Source organism: Falco peregrinus, chromosome 3 (genome assembly GCF_023634155.1).
Source record: "Falco peregrinus isolate bFalPer1 chromosome 3, bFalPer1.pri, whole genome shotgun sequence".
In the NCBI taxonomy this organism is placed as follows: domain Eukaryota; kingdom Metazoa; phylum Chordata; class Aves; order Falconiformes; family Falconidae; genus Falco; species Falco peregrinus.
The window spans coordinates 12,572,994-12,591,739 of record NC_073723.1 but is presented as its reverse complement, the minus strand read 5'-3'; the positions used below and the strand labels follow the sequence as shown (position 1 = coordinate 12,591,739).

Below are 18,746 nucleotides of genomic sequence, written 5' to 3'. Positions count from 1 at the left end.
GAGTTTCAAAATTTCAGAGGTGTCTACACAACACTTGATTTGGAGCTCTGAGATGCTACCCACTTATTACCACTGTAGGTGAAAACAAGTTGGTGTATACAGCTACTGGTTTGCTCTGCCACTTCATATTGGCTGTTGAGATGATGCTGTCAACCACATACTAATTCTGGTAAGGGAATAAATTAGGCTGGCACAATTATTATTACTACTACCCGCACTCATCACTGCAAAAAATTGAAGTGCCATGTCCCTGGCCAGAAACAGCCAATGAGCTACTACTGGAACAGACAAGCGATAAGGAGGTTAGTCCAGACAGTTACATGTTGTAAAACCACAGGCCAAGAACACCCATTTCAGTGTACTACAGGTTTTCCTCTTTGGTTCCCCAGAAACACATGACAGACTAATCATGACAGGGATCAAGGTCTTCTATTTTCTTTGTTCTATTGCCATGGCCCGCACTAACGCGTATCAAAACTGCTTGGAGTTTGTTCCAACATAAGGCTCTTAGATATTCCATCTTCTGGGTTTCTTTTTTTTGCTAAAAATAGAAGTGGTGGGCATCTTCACTTGATCCTAAGTAAGAAGTCTAATTTAAAAAGAAAAAAAGTAAACACATAGACTATATTTTATGCTCCCATCCACAGAGTCCTTCTGCACTATGGAATGATGTACACACCATGCCATTTCTGCTTGGAGTTGGAGCTGGTGCCCTACACAGTGCCTTCAATACGTAACTGGAAGGACACATAATGTCGGTACCGCTATGTACCCAGTAACCCAGCCAGTATTTATCCTGTCTTTGACTCCATTTAATGGAATATTCTTTGAAATCCATGTATCACTACTACTCTGTACATGCAGGACTGTAGTGTGTGAAATATGTAAAAGTATGCCTACAAGAAATCCTCGCCTGTTTAAGTATATGTAAAGCTCTTATCCTGTACTGCTGCAGGAGCATATCTTGATTTAAGCAACTTCTGTAGATGGCAAAAAAAAAAGCAACTGTACTTTTTGTCCATTTTCAGCAGAGCTGGTTTTATAAAGAAATAAAAGTATACCTATATACACAAACACATATGCATATGCATATACATATACATATACATATAATAAGCCTGGATGAGTAGTTCCTGTGTCTACATAAAGAAGCTCTGTCGTAGTGTAGAAGCAGCTCTACAGTGCAAAATAGGTGCCAGTAAGGACATGATATCCATGAACATGTGTTTTGAGGAGTAAGAAGTTTACCTCAGACCAGCACATCCCATGGCCTGAATGCCTTCTAGCAGCTGGAGGGCACCTTTTGGTTTTATTTCAACCCAAAGCATTCCCAAAGCACACATTTGAGACCATATGGAGAAGCAAACCAGATTCAGTTAAGTGGGGATGCTGGAGAGTTACATTTCGAAAGTGTACTCTTAATCTGAACTAAAGTCCACTCCATTCATCAGCAACTTTCATCAGATCCTGAAGAGACTAATTCTTACCTGTTTCCGGTAGACGTAACAGGCTGCTATTGCAACCATGGTGGATTCACCTACAAAACCAGCTAGAAGGGATCCTACTCCAAGAGTGGCTCCATGAACTCTGTGGGTGGCATAAAAAGAAAGTAGTCATGGTTGTGTAAGAACGCATGATTTGTCATTATATTTTCACCGGCATATAGAACCAATCTGTTAACAGAAATATCTCCTTCAGCGTATACTACACTGGCAAAAAAAATGATGCGTATTTCAAAGGACCCTTCTGTTTCTTAATGGCTTCACTGTTTAGTGAAAGAACAACATTCTAGTCAAATTATGGACTAAGAATTTAAAGTCTTGTACAGAGTGCTGTAGAATAGATTATTTAACTTATAAACAAGATATTCTTTCATGAGCTCTCTTAACAGTGCATTTAATAACATGGAAATACATTCCCCTTAGGACAAAATTTTGCCTCTGACGTGTGTTTTTTCAAAAGAGACATCGCTATTGTGCCTGCCTAGAACAGTCACACTTGTAAATTTGTAAATATTTCTTCTCCAGATATTGACACTATTTAGGCTTTATATTATGGTTAGTATTTGGGGAAAATGTTCTGAGCTATGCAAATTCAGCTACCAAGTGACAGGGAACAGGAATGAAGAGAAAAGCAAACCCATCAGCTCTATGGAGAATAAGGATTTACCCCAAGTAAGGCAGCACAATGAGACTAGTGATGAGGACGATAATCCGCAGCACTGAGCTGGGTGCCAACACAAATGTCTTCTTCAGAGTCATCAGCCAACCCGTCAAGTGCGCTCTGACAGTCACTGTTCATAAACAGGGGAAGGGGAGGCGATGGGAAGAAAGGGAGGCAAGAGTAGTAAAAAACGAAAGTCCACCATCTCATATGAAACTTTCTCATGTAGAGAGCACTGTTCAGAAATAACCATGGTAAAACTTGTTTCTAGTAACTTTGCACAGTGGGAAACCTTAATAGAAATGAAGTAGATCTTGTATCCAAATTGCTTTAATATACTGATATTAATTTTTTTTTGGTGGGGGCGGGGTGGGGAAAGCATGTTACGGGCAGCAAGCTTTCCTAAGACCAATTTATTAGATGGTCCATGCTGTTTTCTTCATTAAAAAATACTATCCCCTCCCCTAAAGATAAACAGTATCAAGGAAAGTTTTCCCTATAGCTCCTGTGTGGTACATGGTGTAACACCTAGGCACAAGAAAAGATATCAACATGTACCTATTCTTAGATTTTTAGTGTATTACAAAACTGTCTTGTCATATAAACAGAAAACACTACATGATGCAGCATTTAATTATGGAAGTGAGAATTTTTTAAGGGGAAACGTTTTGATTATTGCTGTCAAGCTTGTCTCTCTCTTGAATAAGGGCATTAACTTTTATTTTATATTGTTTATGCTCTGATATCTGAAAGAGCCACCGAGTCTGGCCAGTAGAAGGGGAGGCTAATGGAGGTGATGTTACTGTGGAGGTGGTCCTAACTGCTATTCCAAATAGTTAATTTCAGTCTTGGCCCACATGTATTGCTACTGCCTTTCATGTGTGTGTTCTTGGTCAACTAAAATAGACAGAATCTGGGCTTTACTTTTGACAGTCAGAAATCTGTGTAATGACAAACTGCTCTTACTGCAACATTTGTATCTTGACTACCATTGTAAATAGTTCTGGTTTACACCAGCTTCAATAAAAAGTGTTACTTCTGCTAGGCATGCATTTAGCCACTCCTGAACATACAGCCATGCCAGACTCTATGACCACACCTCACAGCTGGCTTGGTGTTGAGATTACAGATTTTTTATCTTCTTTTTTCTTACCTGGAACTGGGAAGAAGGAGAAGATGCGCAAAGGAACAACACACAGCTCTGCAAAAGCAAAGTCTACTCCAATTATGTCAACTAAAATCTTCTCTGACACGTTTGGTGTCCAAAACATCACAAAACAGAGCTAGAAAAAACAAAATGAAGAAATGTTTGTATTTCATAAAGGAAGCACAACAAAAGATGGTCCCTCCTGGTCTAAAAAATGTATTTGGTTCACTGATGGGTAGATTACTGGCAATAAATACACATATGGTATGTTTATACTTTGCTTGCATTCAAATACACAAAGTACACACACGTACATAAGAGAGGCATGTTAACTTCAGAAGCAATTCCTACTCTTCATGTTCCTCACATACCAGGACTGACACATATAGAAAGAATTTTTATGGTGCCTGCAAATAAGTGTTACCAAAACAGTACAAAACTTTATTATTACAGCACTTGCTCTGGTTAAGACACCCATATTCCTAAACAGATTATCAAATATTTTACTAACTAAAGATTTCAAGTACTCCAAGACCTAGAGATCTGACTTAAATCTAAGACCAGGGGTTTAAATGTACTGCTGATACTAGTCCTGTTGGTATGTAATACGCCTGATAGCAAGGCAAAGGTGTTCAGCATAGCCCTACAGACAGAGCGCCCTCGGGCTACAAATCCACTAAGTCTTGTTATTTTTATTACAGTGTTCTGTTTAGTCCATACATGAAAGGAAAACTTCCATAAAAAGCCTGCAATACATGGTACAGCATTCGTACATGTTGTTTAATTTTTTGGTCAATACTGAGGCAGGGCTTCAGTCCAAGCTGAGGGGGCTGCTGGCAGTTGGCAGGTCCAGCTTCGCTTCAAGGCACTCACTCAAGAATACAACTGACAGCCCTTCCAGGACTTTTCCTGTAAGAAGGGGTACATGACATCCTTTCAGGTATAACTACTTTGCTATTTAACCTGGTTTTGTGATTAAAAAAGTTATTTCTTCCTGTTATTCTTGCATTAAAGCAGATGTTAAGGAAGCAAGCTGACTGAACAGGGCAAAACTTGGGACCTTAAATGCTCTGGCATTTCTCTTGTCAGGTTACAAACCAGTGTACCAGGTAAACGATGCGCACTGGCTGTACTGTCTGATGGCTCTGTAAGACTCTGTAACCACTCTGATAATTTAGCCTACAAGCTAGTATCATAGTATCTAGCTCTTCTCCTTTTTATCCAGTTGTCACATCTCTACATGTTCAGACGGCTTTTAAAGCCAGTCTTTGAAGTCCCACTCCCTCTAAGACTGCTGGGATTTCACTCTCATTCGCTGGTTGTGTGCCAGAGATTGTCCTTTCTGTTTAGCCTACAAGTACCCATACTGCAGAAGTTTCCCCAGGCCTGTGACCGAGTGGCCTGCGGGAGGTCTCACGTTCTGACTGCCTGTGCAGCAAACAAAACATTTCACCTTCCTGCACAAAGGCTCATCTTCAGTTTTCTTTTCCACTTCTTAGGTTAGGAACCATTACTTATTTTTCACAATTGGATGTTTTACTTGACTAATTTGATGTTGTCTTGCAGTATATCTTTATCACCTACACAGAGAACAGTAAGTAGAGGAAGGTATGAGCAGAAAACAAATGAACTGAGCACGGATTTTTTTCTGATTTCGCCAGCACTTCTCTCTCCCTGCCAAACTACTTGTACAGGGTACAGCTGAAGCAGAGGGGAAAATCGAGCAGGGAAGGTGGTGTGGTTGAGAATCCAGTTATTAAAAAGTAACTGTAGAGTGACGGAGCAAATTGTTTCATTGTCACAGACACCATTAGGCAGACTGCAGCAATTTGTACTCCCACTGCAAATGACCTGTAAATCAACCCTACCAGGCGGATTTTGTCAAATCTTTCTTCCAAGTCCAATAAACAAAGTAAGATGCAAAGACGTCCACTCTTCAACTATAATTTGCTGGTTTCATGAAAGCAAAGACCTTCACATCGCTTGTACTGCACAATGCCATTAGCATCCAATGAGCAGTTTAGTTACTGCTGCTGCAAGATTCCATACGTTTATGCTAACAGCAGAGTCTGTTGACTGCTAGCACAAGGCAAATACAGCAGTCATTCCCTCTTCAACTGCCTTTTGAAAGAGTACTCCAACACGGTTAGACAGGCAAGGAAGCAAGTGACCAAAAGCATTGTTCTCAATCCTGTTCTCTTTGAAGTTAATGTTTGTTTCTGGCCTTAATAAGAACAGACTCAATCTTCATCCAGTTTCTACAGGAGGAAAGTCAGTTTGCAAATCAGGGGTAATGACTTATGCCCATGTGGCATTCCTTCCCAGCTGTTGCAAACTGCAATCTGCCCCACTCCCTGCCCTGCTGATCAGCAGAGTCAGTGCGGATAAATGGCTTCCAAGAGCACGTCTTATACAGCAGCTGGTTGGTAAAGACAACAGTGACTGCTAAGCTCAAGAATAAGCAGTATGAGGAGGTGAGCCATGGCAACAGAAGGACCTTCTATTTCTGTCTCAGCACGCTTCCATCTTCTTGGTTGCAATATTGATAGCTAGTTTCATCTTGCTAAGAGACTCCTCTTTGTCATCTTATGAGCAGATAATAGTCTCATTGCCCACAGGGAACAAAGCTTCAGGAAAAGAAATTAATCCTTCGCATCATGCTAGCCCTCTGCAATTTAATTTCTAGGGTGCCTGTAACTTGGGAAATTTCCATATTATTTCAAAGACACAATCAAAATACAGTGGAAGAAAACAGGCTCTAGTTTGGGGAAACAGTAACACTAAACGTGCAAAAGAGGGAAGGCATTTTGGCTACTGATTTTATTACAGATGAGGTATATTGAAAATAGGAGGAAATCTTAGCTTTTTTGTGATGCTGAGTGGTCTGTATGCTGTTTGTGATCACCCTGGTAAAGCATGAAGACTGACCAGAAAGGAGACTGGAGAAGATGGGAACAGGTGGAACGATGCAAGCAGTCCAGTGAAACAGGGAACACGGGACACGCAATTAGAGATGGGATCCACTGGAGTAAGTGCTGCTAACTTCCTGGGGCTCAGATCAGGAAGTATTTTAGGAAATAGATTTACCTACATTATGTTTCCTGTATTTCTTTTAGTTAAACACTGGTTACCCCTCCCCCTTATGTCTTTCTGTGTGTCTGCAAGGTTAAAAATAGAATAAATAGGCTTGGGTAGACTTACAGTTATAGTTCATTTAATCTAATCAAGAGGTAAAGATAAAACAGTAAAAGCTCTTGCATAGGCTAGCAACACGCATGTCTAATGGCACTGCAGCCTCAGGTTACAATTGTAGTTGGCTGCAATGGCTTTATACAATAATAAATATTATGCTTCGCAACTCTGCTGAGGCTGAAGTGTTTTAATGCTTCGGGAGTAAGGCTTTTGCTTGTGAGATTCTAGCAACAGAGTTGATTTCATTAGTACTGCCTCCCTGCTAAAGGTTACCGGGCGTTGCCTAAGGAAAGAGCACAAAGAGCAGAGCAAGTGCAGAGCATGAGATGCTCTTCCCTCGCTGCACGTACTGAGCTGCTGGAAATTACGGCTTCAGGAGTTCGATAACTGTGATGTACCTTCATCCCACACAGCATTATGTTGTGCATACAACATATATTCACGCTGGGCTTTTTTTCCCCAATTCAGTTGTGGATTAAAAAAAAGTCAAAAGCCCTCTCACTGATTGTTTAGTAAGGTGGGTGCTTGCTATCGTGTGGAACAATGCTATTCTCAGCTAGCAAGTTCAGCGTCTAGGCATATTCAAATGTTACACATCAAAAACCCCTGCTGTCAGCAAGCCTGAGAGAACGCACCAAATCTTTGTTTCAGTAGGAAAAGTATCAAACTGCTAGTGCTCAGTCCAGCTTCTCCTTAATCTCTTTTCTTAATGATGTCACGCATGTGACTTTCACAAATAATCGCAACAAAAGTCTGTTCATCAGATTTTGTTTCAGATGCTGCATGTGTGAGCTTGAATGCTAGTAGTTCTTAAAACCTAACCGTCTTTTCATAGACTCTGCATCTCCTGGAAGATACTTTCGTTTATTCTGGTTGCTGACAGGGATTACTAAACTTCAGACCCACTACATGATGCATTATAATACATTAACAAGAGCTATTGTCATGTGTATAGCAATCTGTAGGGCGCTAAACTGATTTGCTTTTTGACATTTGTAGAAAGCTGCCTATCTTTTGGGACATTCATTGATAAACGGACAGCACAAAAGAGTATTCCAGTGAGCTATGAACAACAATACAGCATTTCTAGACTTCAGTGCAGGCTCCAGTTAGAAGAAACACTGATGACAAAGACACGAGATGGCTCTATGTTCCTCAGAAAGAAGCTATGGAATCCAAAATGGATATTTTTAAATATAGGTTAGAGCTATACCAGCTTGCAATGAGACTGGAGTAACAGATTTTTACCACAGGGAAGAATACCGTTAACCTGTTAAAGGTTCTTCTGTGGTGAAATGCAGTTCATATTCTGCAAAACAACTCTCAGCAGCTGTTTCCTATCATTTGTTGAACTTGCTATATTTGCAGAAGTATGGCTGCCCCAAGAGAGGTGTTTTACCTTTAAAATATTGTTCTATGTATGTATTGAGGATTGCATCTTAATTAATTTAACCTGTGTCTTGTTCATAACCTGCCTATCCCATTCATGCTACATGGTGTCCAGTGGAAAGAGGTAAAGGAAATCTACTTTAGACCTGATTACACATCTCAGCTTTGAACTGCACCTCAGATACAGATCTTTGGGATTGTATCAGTTAAGTTTATCACTTCTATTAATATGGAAGAATGTAAATCATATGATTTTGCCTTTTGAAGTGTGCAATCAACGAATCAAAAAGTAGTCTGAACCTTATCTGGGCCAAATATCTCCATGGTCTCCTTCTTTCTCACATAAACAGAACTTTCCTAGTTCTGTCTCCTTTCAGAGCTTGTATCACACTTACAAGATGAGCTGACCTTGCGGATATGTTTGTAAGTCAAAAGAATATCTTGTTCTAACTTGCATCGGTGTGAAAAACTGAATTGGACTCTGCTGTTCAGCATTCTATTTTGCAAGATATTGGAAAAGGAAAAAATAGTTGAATTTGTAGTGCTGTTCTAATGGCTATTCTAAACCCATACCTTCATTGACCTTGAAAATATAGTTCTCTAAATGACTACGCAGTACTGGGGCTTGTCACTCAAAAATTTACTCTAGCATCTTAATGTTAAAGGAAACTGCACTTCTATGTTTTTATGACGAAGAATAAAAGTAACTATCCTTTTGAACTGTTAACTGCTAGTACCAAAACTAAACAAGCTGTTAGTTACTCCCCTTTTCAGACTACAGCTGGAATGTGTTTCCATGTCGAGCATAGCTATGCAACAGAATACAAACTCCTCGTACCTCCTGAGCACTCATTCCACTATGCAGTCCCCCAAGTAGCTGAACAACGTGGGAAATGTTCTACAGCGTTCTTACAAAGGAAGGAGATCCAACTACTCACCAGTTTACACTAACAAGGGATTTTGTGTTTTACTGTGGACCAAGAAATCAAAAAGTCTAGGGTTTATATAAAGACTTATTTCCTGTGATAGGAAATAATGTGTGAGTTTAACATGAAAATAATCATGTGAAAAACTCAGTATCTTTAAAGGGGGGTGGTGATGTTAGATGGTTTTATTTTTTTTTTAAGCACACTGCTATAAACAATCATAAAGTTCTTTGGAAGCTGTGGAGGAATTGCTGGGTATGGTACAACACTAGAGGCCAGTGTCACCGGCTTGCTATGCATACCACCAGAATGGACCTGCAGAATCCTGTGCTTTGCTGTAAATCATGTCAGAGAGCAGTCTTTGCACAGTCCATCCCAGTTTTGGCAGTTTTGAGGAGGTTTTGATATACAATTTTTAAGAAAAAAAAAAAATAAAATTGATCAGCCCAAATAGAGGTTTTGAAGGTTCCGACAGTCTGATGCTCTGTTGGGATATATCATGATGATACGCTCACATGCCCTGTAACTCTGATGCATGCAGAGTGGGTCCTTTTCTTGTGTGGGAAATGTAAGGTTTTCAAGACCAGACCAGGCTGGCCAAAGCCCCAGGGAACCTGCCCTGATCTCACAGCCGACCCTGCTCTGAGCCTGAGGCTGGACCTGATGAACTCGAGGCCCTTCCAACCTGTACAGTCCTGTGATCCTATGAAGCAAATAGTCCTGGATCTGTGTGTAGTAAAAATGTCAGACCCCAGTCGTATTTGGAAGTGGTTTATCATAGCGCTGATGACTTGAATCACAAGGACGTTCTTTTATAGCAATTATCCCTCAGGCGCATGCAAGTCAGTATAGATTTCTGTGAACGTTGTGTTCCGCGAAGGGTGCTGTGAGGCTGAAAACAGCCGCCGTAAAATCTGTCAAGCAGCAGGGGGAGCAGAAGAAACCAGAGCCTGCCTGCGGGAGAACTCCCTAACCACATCTGAAATAATTGGTTCCTACAGATCTAAGTCTTCCCCCACCTCCTCCAGATTTCCTTATAGTTTAGAGTGACAGAATATGACAATCTTCCGAAATAAAGCTAGGCCCAGCAGCTGCACAATACCCTGACTCTCTGACAGCATTAACATGATGCCACATCTGCTTTCCCCCTAGTTGCTGCTGAAAATACTTAGGCGGCATTTTTCAGGCTGGGTTGGGTCACTAAATGTTTTAAGACATTACACCTCCCCACCGAATGATGCTGTTTTATTTCTTACAGAAAGCAGGTTATTTTACGGTGTACAGCTTCACTTTTAAAAAGCTCAAATAAACCAAAGCTGGCAGATTCCTAAGCTCTCTTTGAAAATTGTCGACTTCTTCTGTCCTGAGTTTTCTGCAGCCCTTCCTGCTTCCTATTGCGATTATGGAGTTAGAGCAGAAACATGCCGCAGTGACAATTTTTGACCCTTCCTTTTCTGCTTGCTCCAGCCACCCATGCAGAATAGACCCTTTGTGTGAAACCTGAACAATCATGAAGGAGACATTAGTCTCCACCTCACTGGAATAAACAGAAATCCTTTGTTCTGGGACAAAGGCTCAGTGCAGTGCCATGGATGGGACAAGGCCCTCGTGAGGTTTTCATAAAGTCAGCCTCTGGTGGTCTAGCATCTTCCTGAGCAGGCAGGAATGCTTCCACTCATGTCTGAAATAATTTTTACTGAAGCGGGAACTGAACCTGACTTCGAAAGGGTAAAAAGCTTGAGTGATTGTCTGCCAATATGCCATTTTTCAATTGTTATTTTTGTGCCAGCAGCCTGAAGGAAAAAAACCAAAACAATCCGGGAGTTCAGAGATGGGCAAAATCAAAGCAGGGAAAACACACCCATACGTTGGATGGGTGGTATTATTCAAAAGCTGTCCTTGGCATCCAAATAGTGTATGACAGTAAAGTCAAAAGAAAGTGGATTTAGTCTTAAAAGTTAATGCTGTTTTTTAAAATGTGAATATCCTAGACAGGACTTGTGAACAATCCTTAATACAGTGAGGCTGTAATGAAACCATTGATGAAATAAGGCTGGGGAGTGTGGGGGAGATCTGTCCCTCTGTTTATTTCTTTTCTTTGTATACTCACAAGAGATAATGACACTGCACTCAGTCACTCAGGAAATTTCAGATACTGGCGCTGTCAGCAGCTGGGGTTAGGTCCTCTGAGACAGACTGGTTTCTTGATGTGACATTTCTTCCTGTGTATTTTACTGCCTCTCAGTCCTATTATCCCAGTTGTATTCTGGGATATTAAAGCCCAGTTGTAACCTTTGATAATAAAGCAATGCAAACATGTAAAATAAAGACAGCAAATAAAAGATAGGAAAAAATGAATGAACCTTGAACACAAATTCAGTGGCCTTCGCAATGGTTTAAACTTTTGGCTGCTTTTTGACTTGTGACATGTACTTTGGTTCTGAAGAAAATGCAGTTTGAACTGTTTCTTAAAGCCAGTTACTAGCCATGCCTAAGGTCTCCTTTGTTATAAAAAGGTATTCCTGAAAGCAAACAGCGAATACCAGGAATGGAGAGATACACTGCAGTAGCTACTGTGACTCTGAAGCTCTTCAGCACTACTCAGGGGGACTGAATTATTCTCACAAGCAGAAGTGGAGATATTCGGGAACAATCTGTTGAGGAGAGCTGTAAGCATGACCTCAGACAGGGGAGAATGGACTACTGCTTTAATCTGGATGAACTGTAAAATGTACTATAAAGTATGATTGCTTTAAAGTTGGTGGAAGAGGAATGAGGATAGGCAGTATTAATCTATGATTTGATGTTGTGTGATGCACTGAAAAAATTCCATTATTATTCAAACTCTAAAGTTCACTAGTCAGATTTAACTTCATTAAAAAACAAGCAAAAAGCCACACAAAAATCATATAACCTTGGTCAGCTTTAGGAAAAAAACAAAGGCTTTCCTAGTTGATGTAGTTACACAAGCCAACTTTCTTAAAGTTGGCTCTTAAGTAATCTTCAGTTTATAAATTCTGGTGCAGTGACTGGTAACTGATGTGCTGGAACTACAATGCTGCAAAACTCTGGCTCATGTCCCTGGCCACATTTGTTAAAACACAAGCATCTCAAAAACTGAAAAGCGTTATTGCCATCAGAAGTCATGTTACCTTTCTGATCTAGAATTCCAATTTTTTATTTCTACAGAGTAACTTAGTCTGTGCAATGTTATAGTTTGAGCACATGAACACTGACAAACTCACAGATTTCACTGTTTACATGAAAGAAATCACCATTATGAATCCTGCTTTCTATGTTGTGGCTGTTTCTTCTGGTAAGGTAGAAATGCTACAGTAGCCAAATCCTCAAGATAGATTAATGAGATTTAGAACTGTGTGTCATACTGCATTCCCCTTTTGCAGAAAAGATGTAAAGCATCTGAAGGGCCAAGGAAGTTAAAAGTATGGCTTCTCTTTTTCAGACCCTGTTGCTGTTCCCTCGACCATGAGTCACAAATTCATGAAAAAATGATTCTTTGTTAACTTGTAACTACTTCTTTAACTGCTGGGCTCTCCTGCACCATCACTGCACAAAGAAAACATCACTGCACGTCTTTGGCTCTCTCTTTATTAGTAAATACTCTCATATTTCACCACACCACCCTCTAATCCCTCCCCCTTTCCCAATTCCCAGTTTGGCCCTGGTGAGCCATCTTCTGAATGCCTGCTATCAGTCATCTATGTAAGAGCTGAGATGGGCAAGTGGAATGGTTTCAGCGTTGCCTGCAGGTTACGTGTAAAGCACAGAGAGGAATGCCTAAATTAAGGACCTCAGAAACGACCACTTTGTTGGAAATGCATTCTTCAGCTTGTGAATGAAGAACTAGCATTAGCAGCCTGGACTGCGTACAGCTATCGAAGCTATACAGGTTGTAATAACTGGGTGATTTTCTCTGGTAGCAAACCTCTCTCGATAGACAGAGGAAAACTGTGGCATCAGTCACAAAGAAACAGAAACGATTTTTTTCTTGTTCTCCTTCCCAGCGTCTGAACCAAACCATAGAGATGAGGAGGCAGATACTTGGCTAAAGAACTTTCAAGTGAGAGTAAAGGAGGAATAATGGAGTAAAAGGCCTGATAGTCTCTTGCATTGGTCAGAATTTCCAAATAATTTTGCTTTACTCTAGGTTGATCTTTACCAAAGTTAATCACATGTGTACACAGAAACCTTCTCACTGTGTTTGCTCAAATGCATGAAGGTGATAGCATAAATTCTAGCATTCCTGTATTTTCTTGGTACCTGACAGTCTCATGGTCATTTCACAGTAGTAGTGGTAACTGACCTTATTTTCTTTAGGAAAGGGGGAAAAAAATAACTGCATTTTTGTGGAAGTATGTTCACATATACTGCTTGTGGCAAATTCTATTTTAAAATACTTCTTTGCACACCCTCTGGCTACAGTGAAGCTGCTTAAGGCATCTAAAAATTAAAGCTGATCTCCTGTCAGGTTCTGAATGCGATGCACTGTCTCTCAGCCTTGAAGTAAGACCCTTGAAGTGTTCTGTCTCCAAAGATGGAAACAAAGCGAAGTGCATGATACTTCTGTAGGCATCGCAGCTCATTAAGTGCATTCATGGTGGCTAAATGTCACCCTGTGTGGGACTCCAGGCACCAGCCTGCTGACACCCAGTGAGAGCTGCACGCTGCAGCAAACTGCTGTGCAGTTATTTCACGCTATGGACACTCCTCTTCTGCTTTCACAAGGTTTCATCAGTGAAGCAGGAACATGTTTCTTTGATGTTTCTCAACATGCAAGCCTAACTCATAGTACCTTGAATGCAAGCTAAGGATACCTAGTAAGACAGCAGTCAGTCTTGCTGCAGAGATGCAAAGAATTCTTTAACTTCTGTCCTTTACTAATAGTTGCTGTATGTCTCATTGTTCAGCAGGACAGCATAGCTGAAAACATCAAATAAATCAGTGTCTTATGTATGTAAGAGCCTTACTTGGGATACTTCATCATGTGGAAAATGAAATTATTGGTAAATGCAGAAAGTGATACAAAATGGCATATTTATTAGACTAGAGATTGAAAATTTGAAAGCAAATGGGTCTACTGAAAACTGGATAGTCTTTGGTGCCCCTCATGGGAAAAATCAGCTGCTGGACTGATGGCTAGGAAATAAGATTTGCTGATGTTTAATTTTGAAATTAAACAGCTGTTGAGTATAAAATGTTTGCATAGCATCAGGGAATACGTCAATAAAGCAATGCTATTGCAATAATATACTGAGCTGGTATGAATATTCTGTCTTCACTCATGCAGGCTCCAATTTTATTTGCCAGTGCCTACATCAACAGGACAGGAGAGTTGGCAGATGGTATGCACTTGGCAGTCCCTAGTTTGGCATAACTAAATCCAAAGCACAGCACAAAAGCTTGGGCATCTGGACTTGCCTTTTAAACAGACAAGGCTTCTCAGCCTGAATGAAACACAGCTGCTTCTCTTCCACAGTGACTGGCTCTAGCTCTTACAGAATTAAGTAGAAAGCAGCAACTACTGAGTTCTGTATTCTGTAGCTGTACAAATACTTTAGTTCTTTCATATAGGGAATTTTCCCTGTTACACTGGCTTCCTTGCTCTTGATCAGGGTTTTCTTCTTATCTCCTAGGTGCTTGATGATTAATTATAGAAGATAATCAAGCAGATGATGACTGAAGATCAGGCAAATGATGGGATGGCTTACAGTAAACTGTCATCAAAATGAACAAAGACTTTTCTCCTCCCCTCTTCAGGCTGAAACTGAATTATCCCATCACAGGGACCCAGCAAAAAAAAAAAAACTATTACTCTGGAGCCCTCTCTTCTGTTTTAAAACTTTGACGGGGTCCCTCTATTCAATCTCGCAAGATCAGTTAAAGAGCCTGCGGTCCCCAGCAGTCTTTTTGTCCCACTTTTCTGCCCATGGTTGGGGGAAATAAGAGATGCACAGGCGAGCATGTTAAATGCTGCAGCTTAAAACTTCTGATCGTTGTAATACAATATAACCCCCCCCACTTATAATTACATATAATAACACTCTGCGTATTATACACTTATCAGATATATATTTATAATTACATACACTATATGTTAATATATAAGGTAACTGCCAACTGATGGTAGCTTATGCTGCTGTGCTATAAGATGTGAGCACCAGAAAGCTGACACGATGCCCATGTGCTGCTCTTCCTAAGGGGCTGATAACCTCCAGCAAATGAAAGAAATGAGACAGTTGCCAATAGTAACTCCTTAAACTACAAACGCTCATCAGCAGGAGCCCTTAAAAATCAGTATGTGTTTCTTCCCCTGTGAAAAAGTTCAGACATGAATCTAATTATTACATTCTATCTAAAAAAGCTGTAATATTTTATTACAGAATATAAAAAGTGGTCTAATTAGAATATACAAAGTAATATTGTCAGTATCAGAAACATTTTAAAGCTATCATTAGACTCCTCAATCACCTGACTATAAAGCAGATGACATTTTGACATATATTGACACACACATATTCAACTCTCAGGCCCAAACATGTAAACTAGTAAACTGACCAGATGTTTGCTCCTAAGTACATTAAATGTAAACTTTCACTGAGATTTAAATCCAATGCAGGTTACCTGGCATTCGAATTTGGTTATCACAACACAACTGATGCATATCAGTTTGCTGAGCTTCAGTGCCTGAGCATTCATTGTCGTTGAAACTTCATGGAACGATTGTTTTTTATGAAAGTGTTTTACAGTTACTACCAGTCTGTGGTTTGTAACAAGTAAATCTAAAATTGGTAAGCCTTGCATAACCCATACACATATCTGAGCATAAATGTGAAACCTTTCCCTCCACTTTATCTTTCAGTCTCCTTTTGGAATAGAAAGGAATGAAAAATCACAAGGCAAACTTGAACAGCTGAATTTTGTTTCTTAAGTGGTGTCCACTGATTAAATGTAAGGTAGCATTCTACACAGTTAGCTCCTCCCCTTAATCAGTCTGTTTATTCACGGAAACTGCTACTTTTCCTGTTTGTCCGTAACTATGTGTCCATTTACAAAAAAAGCAAAACCGCATTGAAGTGCCTTTTATAATAGCACTGGTACTATTACACTTAAAAGCCAGAAAGAGCTTTCAGCTGTTTCTAATAGAACATGTGTTAAAATGGAGGAGTACTGTGCAAGTCTCCTGCTGTACGTTAACTTGGTGACAGACAGATGAACGTGACATGGTACGCACAGCATGTCCGCCTTGCCACCTTGAGCCTGTCTTATTGGTAAGGGAAAATCTGTTGTAATACAAAAAGCACTCAAGAATACGAAGATACCACAGGTCACGTGTCTTGGTGACGCTTTAGTTAACGGGAACCGTGCCGCTAACAGGAGCAGGTGTTTGGAAATGTATCCCTAAAGCACCGTGGTCTGTCCCACCTGAGGATGCTTGAAGGGGAAGCTGAACTGAATAGCATAGTTCACTAACTACGGCTGTAAGAACGGATTGCTCCTTCCCTGGTATAAACAAACAAGTAATTACAGACCACTCTTAGTGATGATGAGCTAGGGAACTTTCACAGTGGTCTCTGAGAAGCTGCTTTCTGTGATCGGCATCGTGTATGCTCCTCATGCAATGATCTTGCTTCAGCCAGCCACGCTTTTACCCCAGTGGCAGTCACTTATATGAGGGTGCTCACATCTCTTGTAAGACATCGCTTGCCTTCCAAGCTGACTGAGATATGAACAGATGCCACCACGTGCAGTCCCCTCAGAGTTAAATGTCCCACTTTCCCTATAGCTGCTTGCACAATCGATGGCCTGCTTTCACCTCAGGGCACTCAACTTCACTGACTTGCACAGGGTATGCACACAGACATGTGCATGAGGGCATGGCTATGACTGCCACATGGAGTGGGCAGCAGCAGGTGCAGCGACGGAGCCTGTGCCCTCCCAAAGGAGCCCTCTGCTCATCAATTCCTGATAGCAGGCACTAACTAACATGAAATCAGCCTGGAAAGCCTTGTAGCTCAGAGGCAGATGACCAAATGCTAATCACATGGCTGCCAGAAGCTAACATTAGCCAGGGGAAAGGAACTTAACTGACTGCGACTTCTGTATCATCGCAGAAGACTTAAGGAAGAGCTCAACTAGAGAACGGAGACAGAATGAAGGGAAAGAAAAAAAAAAAAAAAAAAAAGGAAAGAAAGAGAAAGGTAATTTGGCAGTAGCTGTGCCCTACAGGCTGCCTTGGAAACCCCCTGAATTCTGCACTGTCTATACTTGTCTACATGTCTGAGCTCAGAGACACTGCCACTATTCTAAAAATAAACATGCTGAAGTGCAGCCTATTTGTTGTTACTCCTGCTGGGTAAGGCAGGGTTCCCTTGAGTAGCTCACTCCTTGCACAGCCCGCCTCTCTGTGCACGGCTTACAAGCAAGGGAATGCCCTCCTTGACAAAGTAAACCTTTGCTGCAATGGAGAAATGCAGTAATATAGCACCCAGACAAATTATTTTGGGATTTCTTCACTATACTGAGGCTGACACATCCCACAACCAAAGGGATGTGTGCTAGAAATGCAGCAGTTTTCCTTCTCATCAGTCTGTGTCTTCACTTAGTTTACAAGTATGCAGTGATCTCAGGGCTGAATTGTAAGGTCATCTGAACAGGTCTAGCATTGAACCAAAGGAGTTTAGTTCTTCAACAGCCTTCTCTGGCAATGGCAGGAAGTCTTGTAGTCAAAGCATTATCTCTACTTATATATAAAATGAAGCATTTTTTCCTGAAGTGCCTAATGGCAGTAAATTAGCAAATAACTGCAAGCAGCTTTATGCACACTCTTTAAGCTGAGATTTTTTTTTTTTTTTATTTTACCAAGCATGCCTTATTTTTTAAAATCAGAACCAGTCTCTTAATTGTATGGGCAAAATTCTTCAGCTGAGACCCTTCCTTCTGCTATTTAAAGTTTACATTCAGTTACATAGTCACAAAATAGGGCTGTTGGAAGGAGTCACTGCTTCCTTACAACCAAAGCTGTGTCAATATGACTAATCACATCAGCTCACTTACGCATTGGGAGTCCAATGGCTTCTATTTACAGCCTTTAAATAAAAGAGCTTGTCTACATGTTTTTCACTAAACAATACAACCAATTCCCAGTTTCTGAAGAAGCAGCTTTGATACCTGCCTGATGCTTCAGAGCCGTAAGACAGTACTTATGATTACACTTGGCAGAACCTATTTGCATGCTCTCCAGTCAGCCTGGGAAGGCTCAAGTGCAGCCTTTCAGATCCCATGAAGATTTACCCCCCCCTCAACTTATGTTTCTTAACAGAACTGTGCCTTTTTTTCTACTCTGACCCAATACTGCCTCTATCAACAAGAGTGAACAAGGGCTTCTGCTGCACTAGTAGGTTTATAGTACTTCTTGTGCAGGTATGACTGGTCTGTGGAAGCAGGTAGGACATTTTTCTTCCAACTCTATGAAAAAGCATGTCTTCAATGATTGAGAGGTTTTCCAGAATTTTACACTGGAAGGGTACTTTCCTGCATGGCTGCTGCTCATACTAAAAGTTTCACTGTTATTTTTTCCAGTGGTTAATGGACTTCCTCTATCTTTCCATCTTCCTGAATCCTCCTATAGATCATCCACTGGAGAATGCATTCACATGATGGGTCTAAGTATTTGACTTGTTTTGATCTCTCTGTCAGCCTGGGTGCCTGTTTCCCACTTTCTCACTGATCCCCAAGAACAAGGTGTTACCAATGGTGATGCCACTCATTGCAGTAGAGTCCCTCCAGAAAAACACAGCAATCACCAATGACTGCGAAAGCTCAGCTACAGTGGCCATCTGAGCTGGCTGTGAGAGAGACAAATTTGAAGTCCAGTTCCTTAGAATGTGTGGCACGTGATAAATTGACTC

General features: G+C 40.8%; 1 protein-coding gene across 1 annotated transcript in view; it reads right to left on the bottom strand.

Moving 5' to 3' along the window:
• Positions 1–18,746, bottom strand: part of ANKH (ANKH inorganic pyrophosphate transport regulator) — a 111,174-nt gene that overhangs the window by 8,133 nt on the left and 84,295 nt on the right. The window contains exons 9-11 of the mRNA XM_005235792.4: positions 3,317–3,446; positions 2,170–2,293; positions 1,488–1,587 (exon numbers count right to left, since the gene is read on the bottom strand). Coding sequence (XP_005235849.1) covers positions 1,488–1,587; positions 2,170–2,293; positions 3,317–3,446 — 354 coding nt within the window. The remainder of the gene's footprint in view (positions 1–1,487; positions 1,588–2,169; positions 2,294–3,316; positions 3,447–18,746) is intronic.